The sequence below is a fragment of the Carassius gibelio genome, chromosome A13, assembly GCF_023724105.1.
Source record: "Carassius gibelio isolate Cgi1373 ecotype wild population from Czech Republic chromosome A13, carGib1.2-hapl.c, whole genome shotgun sequence".
In the NCBI taxonomy this organism is placed as follows: Eukaryota; Metazoa; Chordata; class Actinopteri; order Cypriniformes; family Cyprinidae; genus Carassius; species Carassius gibelio.
The window spans coordinates 17,120,088-17,134,218 of NC_068383.1; the positions used below are offsets into that span (position 1 = coordinate 17,120,088).

The 14,131-nt window shown below is 37.0% G+C and overlaps 1 protein-coding gene across 4 annotated transcripts; it reads left to right on the plus strand.

The window, feature by feature from the left end:
- Nucleotides 1–2,087: 2,087 nt before the first annotated feature.
- Nucleotides 2,088–13,731, plus strand: LOC128026330 (suppressor of fused homolog). Of its 4 annotated transcripts, none has more exons than XM_052613351.1 (13): nucleotides 2,088–2,417; nucleotides 2,665–2,799; nucleotides 3,013–3,149; nucleotides 4,690–4,832; nucleotides 5,084–5,169; nucleotides 5,581–5,653; nucleotides 6,472–6,625; nucleotides 6,732–6,834; nucleotides 9,782–9,820; nucleotides 10,267–10,401; nucleotides 11,842–11,980; nucleotides 12,495–12,563; nucleotides 12,659–13,731. In XM_052613351.1, exons 1-13 carry the CDS (start codon nucleotides 2,263–2,265, stop codon nucleotides 12,746–12,748), a joined length of 1,458 nt encoding a protein of 485 aa, XP_052469311.1. In that variant the 5' UTR covers nucleotides 2,088–2,262; the 3' UTR covers nucleotides 12,749–13,731. The 4 variants fall into 4 exon arrangements, with proteins under 4 accessions (XP_052469311.1, XP_052469313.1, XP_052469310.1 ...); XM_052613350.1 differs by having other exon boundaries at nucleotides 2,089–2,417; nucleotides 6,469–6,625; XM_052613353.1 differs by lacking the exon at nucleotides 9,782–9,820.
- The last annotated feature ends 400 nt before the right edge of the window (nucleotides 13,732–14,131 follow it).

A 14,131-nucleotide genomic window follows, 5' to 3' on the forward strand; every position in this document is an offset into this window, starting at 1 on the left:
TCCACCATGATTCACTGGGCATCTCATGGTGACTGAATCCTAATGCTTTTTGGAGCAACATTTGGCAGGGGAAGCACACTTGACTGATGGTAACAAATAGGACTAAAAATAAACTTTTTGGTTTGGTCCATAGAAATGGTAATACTCATGCTCAGCTGTGTCCTGATGGTGTAATCTGCATATTATTCTATACTGAAGATACTAAAAATATAAAAAAAATATATACCTGTAAATTTAAACAACTCTGTAAATCAATTTACTGGAAATTTTATTGCAGCAGTCTTAAATTGAAGCATATTCTTCCATATGATTAAGAATTGAAGTCAAAATGAAACAATGAAAACCAAGCATCTGATCAAACAATTTGCTTGAGTCATGAGAATGGAAAAAAAGTACTTACCCATTTGCAGATTCTGTGTGCTGTTCTGTGTAACACATCACTTGTAACCAATTTAACAAAGGTTTTTGGTATTCAAGCAGCATATTACATGAACAACATGAAGCCTATGTCTTATCAGTCATAATTGCCACAAACTGGCCTGGTATACTGAGCATAAATAATCTGTTCTGACAAGCTGTATTGTAACTGACTTTCTGGAGATATGATTGTTAATCTCTGTTTTTTTTCTTTTCCAATTTCCTTCTGCACATAAGCATATGCTTAGAAATGGGAAAGATAAAAAAACAAATAAATAAAATAGTGGTAAAACGCTGCTGCCAAGAGAATGATGTGTATTAACTACAAGCATAATGCAACATAAGATTGTTTGAATTATATTATTTATACATTATATTATTCAAGGAAGTCGACCTAAAAATTGTGTTATATCCATAAAGTAAATTAAAGTAAAACAAAGTTAAAACAATGCTTTTAACATCACTAATGACTAATGAAGCCATCAGTTGACATATCTGTCTGCTGTGGACAGTGTGGAAGTGAAGCATTATGTCATTACATCACTTTCCAGACCTTATGACACCTTGATCTTAACTTGGAATAAACCAAGGACAAGATCTAAATCTAAAAACACAGAACATTCATAAAACAAGAATGAGATATGATTATTCCTGTTAATTATGATGTGCATTTAAAATACACAATTGCAAAAGTCTTTTGCATATTTCGGCTGGGGGGAAAAACATCCTACATTACAATATAAGGCAGGGGTTTTCAAACCTGTCCTGGAGGCCCCCCCGGCCGCTGCATATTTTGTCTCTTTTGTCAGACACAGTCTCTACTAATGAGCTGGTGAGTTAATTGGGTGTGTTAGATGAAGGAGACATACAGACTGTATAGGGCTGGGGGGTCTCCAGGACAGGATGGAAAACCCCTGATAGGGTCCAGTACTGGATGATTCATGTGACAGAGCGTACAGTCAATAATCTGACCAGCAGGTGGCACTAAATCTACTAATCTACTTCGGAAAGTACAGTTAGTAGGTTCACAAACAAATGTAAGCATTTAGCAATTACAGTACAAATCTAAAATGAATTTGATTTACGAAACAAATTGATAAATTACTGCAATTCCTGGCATTTGGATAATACATTTTAAATAGCATATTAGCAGTAAATTACTGAAACAGTAAAATAAAGATTACACTTCTTTTTAAGTATCAATTAAAGTAGATTATTATTTTGTGGGGGGGGGAGTGTAAAATAGAAAAAGATGGAAATGTAAAGAATAAGATATGAATTAAATTATGTATGCGTGGTGGGCAAAAGAAAAATCAGAAACTTATTATGGAAGTCATTGGAATGCTAACAGAAGGTAATACAGTTGTAACAGGCTAATTGAAATTTAAGTGGAATACATAATAAATTATAAAATAGTCAATTTCGTCTCTTAATGTCGCAAAAGTAAAAGAAAAAAAAAGAAAAGAAACAAGTAACTGTTGTTCAATAGCATTGGATATGGACGCATTCCGCGTAGCAGACCACTGAGCCTCCACCTCCACATGGATCAACAGCTAACAAACTTATGGAACGCTAAACGTCCAACCGCATCGCGACTCTCATGTCTCGTCTTTCTAACGGCTGTTCTGATTGGGTGGGTCAAGTGCCAATCAAAGAGATAGCACGTCCCCTTTCTGGACATAAAAAACACTGAGTATAAACTGCAACAGGGGCTAAACGTAGGGGGGGGGAAGTGTTTTTACGTTGCCGGTGATTTAATTGCCCTTTTTATTGAAATTTTTAAAGAACACATATTTTTCTTGCGTTTCGGCAACTTTGTTCTCTGTTTTGTGCGGCCGTGTGGGGATGGATGAGATGCGGCCTAGCAGCGCAGCAGCAGCAGCGCACCTCGGCCTCGCCTCGCTCTTTCCCCCGGGATTGCAGGCCATTTATGGGGAATCCAGGCGCCTGTATCCCGATCAGGCGAACCCGCTGCAAGTCACAGCCATTGTGAAGTACTGGTGAGACGTCTGAAGCATTTCTATTTTATGTTGTTGCTTGATATGCACACATAAAAACAAGTTCAATAAAACTGAATTTAGTTTAAACTATTTCATAACTAGTTTTTATTATTATAACACTGAGTGGTGATCAAAGAGGACAATCAAATATCAGTCAGCAGAAGCATTAATAGGCATATAACAAACTTTCAAGTGTACTTTTCCCATCTCAATGACTCACTGTTTTCTTCTATAATCCTCTTTTCAGGTTAGGGGGTCCAGATCCTCTGGACTACATTAGTATGTACAGAAACATGGGATGTCCTGGACAAGACATACCAGAACATTGGCACTATGTCAGCTTGGGTCTTAGTGATTTGTACGGGGACAACAGAGTTCATGAGTAAGAATGAAAGATTATGAGATGAACAGTTTCATTACATGGCAGTGTTGTTACAGCAATACCCAGCTAGTTTAGTTCAACTTGTATTCATATTTACACGATGTACCGTGAGTTTCAGTAGTTGAATTAATTACATGTTTAGTTTTGTGTGAACAGTTGTGTTGATGTTGCTTGGTATTGATTAAATTTAAGATGAATTTTGCTTCTTTATAGATTCACAGGCCAAGAGGGCCCAAGTGGTTTTGGTTTTGAGCTCACATTTCGCTTGAAGAGAGAAGCAGGAGAGACGGGACCCCCTACCTGGCCAGCTGAGCTCATGCAAGGCCTGGCTCGATATGTGTTTCAATCAGGTACTGTACCTGCACCTACTCTTAAAGGGGTCATGGACTGAGAAATCAATTTTTTGACATATAACAGATCAATGAACTATAAAAACATCCTGTAAGTTTTGAAACTCAGAACTTTTTTGTTCGTTTAAAAACCGCTTTTATTTGAAACCAAGCTAAGGAAATGACTTGTTTTGGAATGTGCCACTTTATGACGTTTAAGCACCGCCTCTGCAGAAAGTGATGAGCTGTATGTCCTCCCATTTTATTGAGATGGAAACTTTCTGTAGGTAAGAAATTGTAGATTCAGGAGCTGGTTTTCAACCCCTGCCCCGTAAGTTTATAAATACAACAGCTACATTATATTTCTCAGCAATGAAGTTTTTTTTTATTAAACCAACAAACTTGACACGTTCGCAAGCTTCACACTCTTTCTCTCTCTCTCTCTCTCTCTCTCTCTCTAGTTAATTCATTTGAATTAATTTAAATAAATGTAATCTTGGTGCTACTTTATTTGACTAAAGAATTCTTCTTCTAGCGAGCTGTAGATAAAATAGCCTAACAAATTAAATTTACCGTTATTTGCCATTATTTATCCTTTCAGTCACATTTTGTGTTTGAAACAGCCGTTGTCCATGCTGGCAAATAATTATGGCCTCTCGACGTAAATAATAAAAATAATTTTAATAGCGCGACAATTCAAAACCCAAGGCGATAACTACAAACAATCCTTTTGGGCGGTGATTAATTTAAACAGAGATATCGGATACCAGTGTCTAAAGTGAATGTAAACAGACAGGCCAAAAAATCGGATTGGGTCGGAAGATCAGATCTGTTCATGAAGACTTGCAATGTAAATGCAGTCTTCCTCTACTACTGATTAATTTTTAAACAAGATAGTAGGATACAGGCTTTGGAAGTAAACAATGATGCAGTGCTGAGTGGGTTTGACTAGAGTAGATCCAACAGTAATGTTACAATACAGAAGTCTGAGTAAACATGCTTTTGCCACCATTGTATTTTTTTTTATAATTTCTGGAAGCATTCCTTCTGTAATTTCAAAACACTTGAGCAGCTGTTGTTTTCAGCTTTAACGTATTTAAAGTTAATTAATATGATTGGTCTAAAAGGGCTCTCTTAAAGGCATTGTATTATATAATTCAATTTTCCCCCTTGATGTGTACTTACAATGTTAGTCATGCATTTTATTTTATTTTTTTCATTTTAAAAGCACTCAATTTAGTTTTTTTATGATTGTTTCTCAGCCTGATATTATGATCATTTTAATGCTTTTATTTTAGAATACTATTCAGTGATAAATATCTAAATATGTATGGGCTGTTTTTTTTGCTGTATTTTTGTTGCTTTATTGATTGGAAGTGCAAACAATTCACATACAGACTTTTCTTAGTGTTTTTAGTGTACAGATAGCAGATTTGTCCCATAGGAGGTATCCATATCTATATTCTGTTGCATGTACTGTATGCAATAATTTAATTAATTTAAACTTAATTTCAATTGAAAGTATGCAAATCTCTCAGACAAATAATTTGCTCTGCGACAGAAAACACATTCTGTAGCGGCGATCACATTTCGTGGCACAGTCCGTTGGACAACAGCGAGTCTAGAATCCAGCATATGTTACTCACGGAGGACCCCCAGATGCTGCCAGTGCAGACCCCCTTTGGTCACGTCAGCTTCCTTCAGGTCAGGCACAACATGCCAGCAGTTTCAATAAAGTGGTTGATTGTAGGGCAATATAAAGTCCACATTTATTAAGTTCTCTTTATTTGTTTCTTTAGCCATTGAGATCATTCACAGATATGTTTATACAGCCATGTAGATTCAGCTGTGCCTCTCTGTACATTTGAAATTCCTCACTTATTAACCTTGTCCTCCTGTGCATGCGTCTCCTTGTGATCGGTGTAAATTAAGTTTTTCCCTTCTGTGCTCATCAGATTGTGGGTGTTTGCACAGAGGAGCTGCAGGCAGCGCAGCAGTGGAACGGTCAAGGCATTCTGGACCTGCTGAGAGGAGTGCACATGTGAGTAATCCCACAGCCAGCCATGAGACAGGCCAAGGACATGCTCGTGCTCAACTGGTGGGAAAACTACATTAAAGAAACTCCTGGATTGATTTAACCACCTGAGGAGCTAAATGAATGCTCTTGATTTATTACTTAGTCTCTATGGGATTTATGGATTGGTGACCTTAATAAGTTTGTGTTAAATTTACTGTAAGCAAATGCAAGAATATGGGTGTTATGTTCCTAATTCATGTCTCTTTTCCACTATTGCTGAGGCATTGTGGGAACTGTAGATAAGGGCAGTGTACTTTGAATGCTGTTACTCTGTATGGAATGGGTCAGGAGCTTTCATTTGCTCTGAGATGCTTTGTGCTGTTCTTGTTTTTCCTTAATTCTGAAATGGGTCTTGTTTCATTGTTGTTTTTGCAGCGCTGGGGGTCCATGGTTAATCACTGACATGAGAAGAGGGGAAACTATTTTTGAGATTGATCCACATATGCAAGTAAGGCTTTCTGAAGTTTGCATGTTGTTGAAAGGAACAGTTCACCCACCAACGAAAATGTTCTTATATACCCACCTCGATATTGTTCCTAAATGGCTTTTTTGTTATTTTTTTATGTGGAACACAAAAGCGATATTTTGAAGAATTTTAATCATTTAATTTACACGTTCCTCTATACCATATGACAACTGTCAAACATTCTAATATGCTGATTAAGTGCTCAAGAAACATTTTTATTAGAAGCATTCTAATAAGTATTAATTTTGGACAGAGATTTCTGTCATCGCTAAAAGTTAACTTTTGAAAAAATGTTTATAACACCGTTAAATGCAATCTATAGCAATGAATATCCATTTTTCATTACTGACCATAGCATCATAATTATTTGCTGATCTATATCAGCCAGAATTTTAATATCAGTGCAACTGCTAATTTTTCGGTGAATTATTCCTTAAAATTAAGAGCTTTGTTAACAGTGTGGCCCGTTTAGATACTTTTTATTTATTTATCAAAGCTAAACTTGACATGTCCTTTAAATATTTTGCACCTATGCAGTCTTTTTTAACACATTTTACCTCTCTCAAGTAATGAATGATAATTATGTCTGCCGATTAAGGTCATCTGTTATAACTCATACTGTGATGCTTCAGGAGTGATGGGAAAAGATGGAGTATAATTAAGTCTGTGGCTGTTAAACTCAACCCCTCCACCTGCTGTTAGTCCTCTGACCCCTCCTTCTCTGCGCTGAGATGGACACATGTCCAGCCAGGCTGATCTCCTGCTGATTAGTGCGTTTGTTGATTGCTCATCCCAAGCAGGAGCGAGTGGATAAGGGCATAGAGACGGATGGCTCTAACCTGAGCGGGGTCAGTGCCAAGTGTGCCTGGGATGACTTGAGCCGACCTCCCGAGGATGAGGACGACAGCAGGAGCATTTGCATTGGGTCACAGCCACGCAGGCTGTCGGACAAAGGTGATGGGTGCTAAGGACAAGACACCAAACTCTCTATGCTTCAGAGATTTTGTATTGGCCCAAATTACGTGTCGTTGTCATGAGTATTTGTGTATTGTTCATACAGACACTGAACAGATTAGAGAGGCCCTGAGGAAAGGACTGGAGATTAACAGCAAGTCTGTCCTGCCTCCCATCAGCAGCCAGAGGCACAGTCACGACCGGCCACAGTAAGTCCTGCTCTTTTCACGACAATCAGCGCTCCAGGACTGAGTGATTATACTGGTCAAGTGGAAGTATGGTTTACCAGTGCTGTGACCATAATTCTGGTAGTTGCAGGTTGAAGAGATTGTTGCAAGACACCAAATTGCTTTGGTTTGTTATGCCACCTGTTTGGGACAGGATGGCATCATTATGGTTTATGGCTAGGACACCAAAGTTGTTTGGTGCCAGGGCTGGGTGTTCTGACTGTATATACATTGTGTGTCGCCAGGTAGAGATTTTGCCATATTGTTAATTGCACAGGGATGCACAATTAATCACGTACAAATGGTCACGATTGTGATAATTATGATTGTTAATTTATATGGGATGTCAACCCCTATAAATTAGTCTATACGCCTGTTTATAAACTGGCTTTTTAAATTATTTTATACTGTTCTTCTGGGGTTCACTTATGACGTTCATGTTGTTTTTACATTCAAAAACATAAAAATCAAGAAATAATAGGCTATTTTCTACACTGGTTTTGAGGCTGGCTCGGGAAACGCTCTTTTTTTTTTTTTTTTTTTTTTTTTTTTTTTATGGGCATGCCACATTGAAGACTTGGAAGTAAACACCCACTGCTATGATTGGATAACAGTTTTACATAGTAAACTAACTTTCTGTGTGTCTGTTTGACAAGCTACGTCCTTCATAGTTGGAGCCCTCTGTGACTTTGGTTAGACACGTACACATGAGGACATATCAATAATTGCTAACAAAACAATAGTGACACATTGTATAAGTATATTTTACTCGCATAAGTGTGCTGCGCCATTCCTGTCGGATCCAATATAGATGGCACAGCATTGCTTTTTAGTCTCAGCAAATCCAGGGCAGACCTGTGTCTTGTCTACAAAGGAATCCATGGTGAAATGAAGCAAACAAACACTTAATATTTTACTCACGTGAGCTGAAACTTCATTAAAAATAAAGTTCAACCGCGCATTTCTAGTTTCTTAATCCTAAGGAAGCTTAAACAGCGACTTTGTTCTTCCACAGTCAGGCACTGCACAATATTTTGCGATTTTCAATGGCATGTTTATTGCTTGGTTCTGGTTGAGCATCATTTCCCTACAATGTCTTATTAATTCTTCTGTGGGGGTGCTGTTTAACCCATTCAAGGATCTGGCGTTTGCTGGGCCTGGTGTCAATTAAAGCTTTCTATAAGAAGGACATTTTCAGTTCTGAAACTCTTTCTTTTCTTTTAGTACCATGATCTCCTCTATATCAAAAGCTCAAGTAAAAGTTGTTTTCTCAATTAATGACTCTTAAATATTGTTATTGCTGGAAACTCATTAGGACTGCTTGTAGTTATTAAACAAAAACAAGCGGTCATAATGAGTTTTCTTCATTCATAGATTTCACTTGGTGACACAAAAAATAATGCTAGATGTCCAGTGTAAACTGCACACAAACACCCAATGCATACTGCAAGAGAGCAATGTGATAAAACGCTGCAAAATGAACTGATCCTGATATATACGGTTATGTGATGCAGTAAGGTTTTAGACATGCCGCCCACCCCTATTTGGTGCACAGTTGAAAAATGGCTTTTAAACAGGCCTGCAATTTTTAGGAATTAATTTCATGAACTTTGGTTGGTTCAGCTTAACTGCTACATATATCAAAATCACTATTGGTTTGACAGCGGCTCAGAAGCCTGTCCAATATGTGGATAATTACCTGCAAGTATTTTTCAGACACAGCGTGTCCCTTCAGTCTCTGTCCTCATGAGTACCGACTCTTGCCAGCCGGCCTGCTGTAGCTCACAGAAGTAGCTTCGAGTACCAATGGTCTGCCAGTACAAATGGTCTTTGACCAATGATTATTTGCACTATTAGACTTGCCTATAATAAGGTCTGTGATGGTAGCAGTTAGCTGGGGTGACTGTTTTAAGCACTCCATCCTCATCTCATTAAACGCACGCAATCCAGATCCTCTTAGTGCATGGTTTGTCTGAGTTAATCTCTCTATCCTTTTGTCTGCGGCCCCTTGTTTTGCTCACAGTCCCCTGCTACTGGTAGCGCAGCCAGATATTCAGACATACATCCTGGAGCACAGCCTGACAGCCTGCTGAAATTGGTTGTGTTGCCTGTTCCAAATAATCATGATGAAAAACCTAATGCTGAATTGAAGTGATATACAATGACAGTTTCCTTATAACAGTCTTCACTTCTGTACATACTTTCTTCATGGAGAGGAAAAAGATTTCAGGCTTCTGCGATGACTGAGATTCATAAAGAATTTAACAGTTCTTATGCAGATTCCTCTTAACGATTCCAGTTTTATTAACAATTGTTTTAGTACTTGTGACCAAGCTGTTGTATTGAATTTCCAGTTTGTCCTGACTAAAGTAATGACTTGCAGTTTCAGTATTTGATTAATTTACATACCCCCTTTCATTGATTCATACATGATTTGTTGTACTATAAAGAACTGGATCATAAGATTAATTATTTGGAGAATCTGACTACTTTGGTCAGCAATGTATGTTTCGAGCAATAGATTTCAGCAGCAGTGCACGTTAAAGAACCATTAATAGAACCAGGCTTGATGAAAATGATTCAAATCCTGTATGCAATTTTATCTGACTTATTTGTACCTATTTTTAATAAAGCAGTCAGTTATCATTATGGACACGGTTGTTAATCAGTTGCTAAAGCTGTGTTTGCCACACTTGTTCCACTCATGCATCGGGTCTTAACATCTTGCTTAAAATACCTTATAGTAGCAACTGAATTAGCAGAATTACAAATTATATGTGGATTTAAAGGAGTGCTCCCAATCTCTTTAAAAGAGGAAAAGTTAAAAGTGGCTTTTGAAAATAAAAAAATTGATTTGCCATGTGGCAGTAGTGGTAAATGCATTCATTCACTTCACTGTGGTACAAATCTGCCCCTAATTTCTCCATAGACAATCAGTTGGACATTTCCAGACCCAGCAGACATCAAGGTAAGAGCCAACTACGAGTGAAACTGAAACTATTTCTCCAACAAATTGTCTATGGAGACTATTCTTCTTTATTCCACATTGAAAATGGGTGTTCAGTAGTGTCTACAAGTTACTTTTTTTTGTTTGAAAAATACGGAAACACAAAACTCTGCTCTGCAGTATTTGTTTACTACGTTCTTAAAAAGTATTTAACCATTTAAGCTACAAATGTATGAATATCATTGCATCAGTATTTGGAACATTTCTGGTAGTTTAACATTATGGTATCGTGTTCATAGTTAATGTGTTTTAATCTGGTCATAGCATGGTTATCTAATGCATTTACATTTATAATGTTGAATATGGATTTAGTGCCCAAATATTCAAACTGGGCACTTGGACACAAATTGGGCACCCTCATTCTTTTTTTTTTCTTATTTATATTTTCTCCTCTTCTGTTATCTCAGGAGCCGTAAGGGCAGTCTAGAAAGTGAGAGCTCAGCTGCTATTGTCCCTCACGAGTTGGTGCGAACACGACAGCTGGAAAGCGTGCATCTGAAGTTCAACCAGGAGTCTGGGACTCTTCTCCCACTGTGTCTCAGGTAGGGCAGAACTCTGTAGGGAATGTACTTGTGTAAATAAGGGTCTTTGGCCATATGTTTTCTTGAAATTCACTTAGGTCAGAAATGACATTTTCCATTAATCAATTTAAATTTCTATAATCGTTATAGGAAAAAAAAATTCAGGGGCCTTTTAAATGTATTCCAAACATATTCAGCAAACTTTTTTTTTTTTTCACATTTTTTTATGCACTTTAAAAGGCCCCTTTTAAAATCACTGAAGTTGTCAATTATTTAAGTTTATTACATGGCTCTGTGGAATACTTGATTCTGATTGGTCAGTCGTGACATTCCGAGGTATGTTATCCCTGGATAACAACCGGTAAAAGCTAATCAAAAACAGGCTCGTCTGGGTAACACCAGTCGCCGCTGTGATCTTACTTGAACTATTTTTCTTGGTGGAAGCTTTGCATTTGTTTAGCTAATAAAATATTAAAACCCGATTCAAAATGGTGTACTATTATTTATGTATGTCATCCTGGTATCATGGACTCACTCTCGTTTCATTCAAACGCAGCTCCTCTGCTTCACGTGGGGGTCCTGATCACCCTTTTAGGGTTTATTCTGAGAGATCAGCTGGATGGATGTACATTATCCCTTACATAATTAATGAAGCTAACTGTACTATGATTCTCCTATTCACATCGTGTGTGCACTTTGTTGAGTATAAAGAGAGAACCTGTGAGTTTAATTGTGAGGATATTTTATTAATCCATCCTTTGTTTTCATTGAATTGGCTAAATCATTTTTAAATCAATTTTCACAATGTCATGTCATTCTCTGTAAAAATAAAGAACAAATAACACACAGAAATGCATGCCTTTTTATAAATAAATAAAAAAGTTATTTGTGACAAATATTAAGTAATGTGTAAATATTGACATTTTATTAGCCTATATAAATCCATATTGAACAGGCGGACACTTTCATTGCTGCGATGCAAGTAAACAACCTATTCTTATTTTAAGATAATATAGCACAACTTTTTTTTTTTCCACATTTCACTTTAATCCAGACAGTCTTAAGATTTTTAGTTTAACTGTGTAAGGGCATTTATGCCTCCTTAACTTGAATTTTTGTTTATTTTGGTGGTGCTTTTTTTTAGCTGGTTTGCTGATTTGCACTTTATTCATATTACAGTATATTTCAGTTTTACAAACATTCTCACTGAAATGCTAACAGCTCTGAATTTTCTGGCACTGTAAAAGTGGGATATGAGTTTTATGTAATCTTCTTGTTTGGACAGAAACAGAGACAAGGCTCACAGAGATGCCTTTGTTTAAAGTTCAAATGAGAGCAGGGACAAAGTGAACATCAGGTTACTTATAGTTTTAGCCTTTAATATTTCCCGCTTGTGTTAACAACACTTGTCCGTGTGAATTATTAATTCTTTTTTTTTTTCTTTTTAATCTTTTCTTGTAGAGGTCGTCTGCTTCATGGCCGACATTTCACATATAAAAGCATTAATGGAGACACCGCAATCACCTTCGTATCCACCGGGGTAGAAGGGGCCTTTGCCACAGAAGAGCATCCGTATGCTGCACATGGACCATGGCTACAGGTAACAGTCATGCATTACTATTACATCGCTTGAAGGAATAGTTTACCCAGAAATGAACATTTAGGCAATCCAAGATGTAAATGTGTTTGTTTCTTCAGCTGTACAGATTTGGAGAAATTTAGCTTTACATCACTTGCTGACCAATGGATCCTCTGCAGTGAATGGGTGCCATCAGAAAGAGAGTCTAAACAGCTGATAAAAAAAATAATCCACACAATTCCAGTCTTATCAGTTAATGTCTTGCGCAGAGAAAAGTCAAGATGCTTCCAGCTTAAATACAAGTCCTCTTAAATACAAGTCCTCTATCCATAACATTGCTTTCTCCAGTGAAACCCATTCACCGCATAGGATTCATTAGTGAGCAAATTATGTAATACTGAACTTATCCATATCTGTTGTGATGAACAAACAAACTCATTTTGAGTGGCCTGGTGCTGAGTGAATTTTTGGGTGAATGATTTTTGAAGTTCAGTTCCTTTCCATGTGTGTGTGACTTCTGATCTCCTCAACTTAGATACTTCTTACTGAGGAGTTTGTAGAGCAGATGCTAGCTGAAATTCAGGATTTGAGCACCCGTGAAGTGGTATGATTTTACACCTCCTGTTAAAGTGTTTTACTGATTTTATAAACTGTTGAATGTTTTTAACAAGCTGTATATCTCTTTACCCTCTCACCCAGTCTAAGCTGCCTAAGGAGTACAGCTGGCCCGATAAGAAGCTAAAGATCTCTGTCCTACCAGACACAGTGTTTGACAGCCCACTGCAATAAGACTGGGAGCTCACTGTCCCTGATTACAAACCCACATCTACACAAAGAAGCTCAACTCTATTGCCTGGCTCATGTGCCTACAGATGGCTGAACGAAACAGACGCTTCCCTTTTTCTCAGAGAGCATCGTATATAATTGCACAAACATTTTTTACATATAGAACATTTGGTATTGTCTGTTATACCACTTGTTTTTGCATTGGTCTACCTATTCACTCTTAAGGAAAGAATAGTGTATATTTTTTGTATTAAAGTGTATAAATAGTTTTTCTGGCTTGGCTTCAAAAAAACATGTATTTGTCTGTTGAACAAGGTGCAAGTAATGGTGCCTTTATTCACCTTAGAATGGACTGAAGTTTAATTTTTCTAAATCCTGCTTGTAATGTGAAGGTAAGCATACAAAGGAATATGCCCTTGTTTATAAAAAAAATTAATAATAATAATAATACTTGAGTCTGAGTATCTGGTTTTATTGATTTGCATATATAAAAGTAGCTGTGCCTATTTAAGGTTGATATTTCATAAGGTCTTAATTTAGTTGTCAAACAATAGGTGGTTAGTTCACCTACACAATACCAAAGCTTGTACAGTATGGGTGTTTTCTAAGCCTCGCGTGTAATGTAAAGTTGAGAAACACTAAATAGTTCCCTGTTCTCTCTTGTTTATTTTTGTTAACTATTTTACTTGTATTGAACTTCCTTTTATTTGACTCTAGGATTGCATTCCAAGCCTCTTTATAGGGAAGCAAACTAACTGGTTCCTGGATAGCAATCTATTTTGTAGAATGTGCATTTGTTATTTTTGGGATATGTGCTCAATAATATAGGTCAACGTGTAAAAAAAGAACCTCTATTATTAGTGTTTTGTATTTTGTTTTTTTTAAAGATGAATTTACTTAGCGTACTGGCATTTTTATATTCTGGAGAATCACTACATTGCCTGTGGTTTTGTTACCCTAAAGTGCATTAAAGTTATTAACCTAAATCAGGGTGTGCCTGTTGATTTTAGTTACACAAACTGAATAAAAAATGCTGAAAAGCTACCATGGCACTGAAATTCCTCATAGAGAACCAATAGGTCTGCATCTATCTCTTGATGCTGTCTCAATGTAAATGCTCTCTCTGAATTAAGTAATGGCATTCTGGTGGGCTGTTGAGATGATGGGTGGTAGATTCAAACACCGCTCTTAAGTTCTAAAACCCAGAAGAGAATTGGCATTATTAAGCAATGTTTTCCAGTAAAAATGTTTTAATTAATGCATTTAGCAGACGCTTTTATCCAAAGCGACTTACAGTGCATTAAAGCTAACAGTTTTTACCTAACTTTAAATAATTGTATCTCATTGTAAATTGAGTAAAATGAATGTTTACACTACATTTTTACT

Coding starts and splice junctions, on each gene's coding strand:
- LOC128026330 (XM_052613350.1), top strand. CDS start 2,263: ATGGATGAGATGCGGCCTAGCAGCGCAGCAGCAGCAGCGCACCTCGGC. Junction 6,626..6,731: donor ACGCAGGCTGTCGGACAAAG/GTGATGGGTGCT, acceptor TTGTTCATACAG/ACACTGAACAGATTAGAGAG. Junction 6,835..9,781: donor CACAGTCACGACCGGCCACA/GTAAGTCCTGCT, acceptor ATTTCTCCATAG/ACAATCAGTTGGACATTTCC.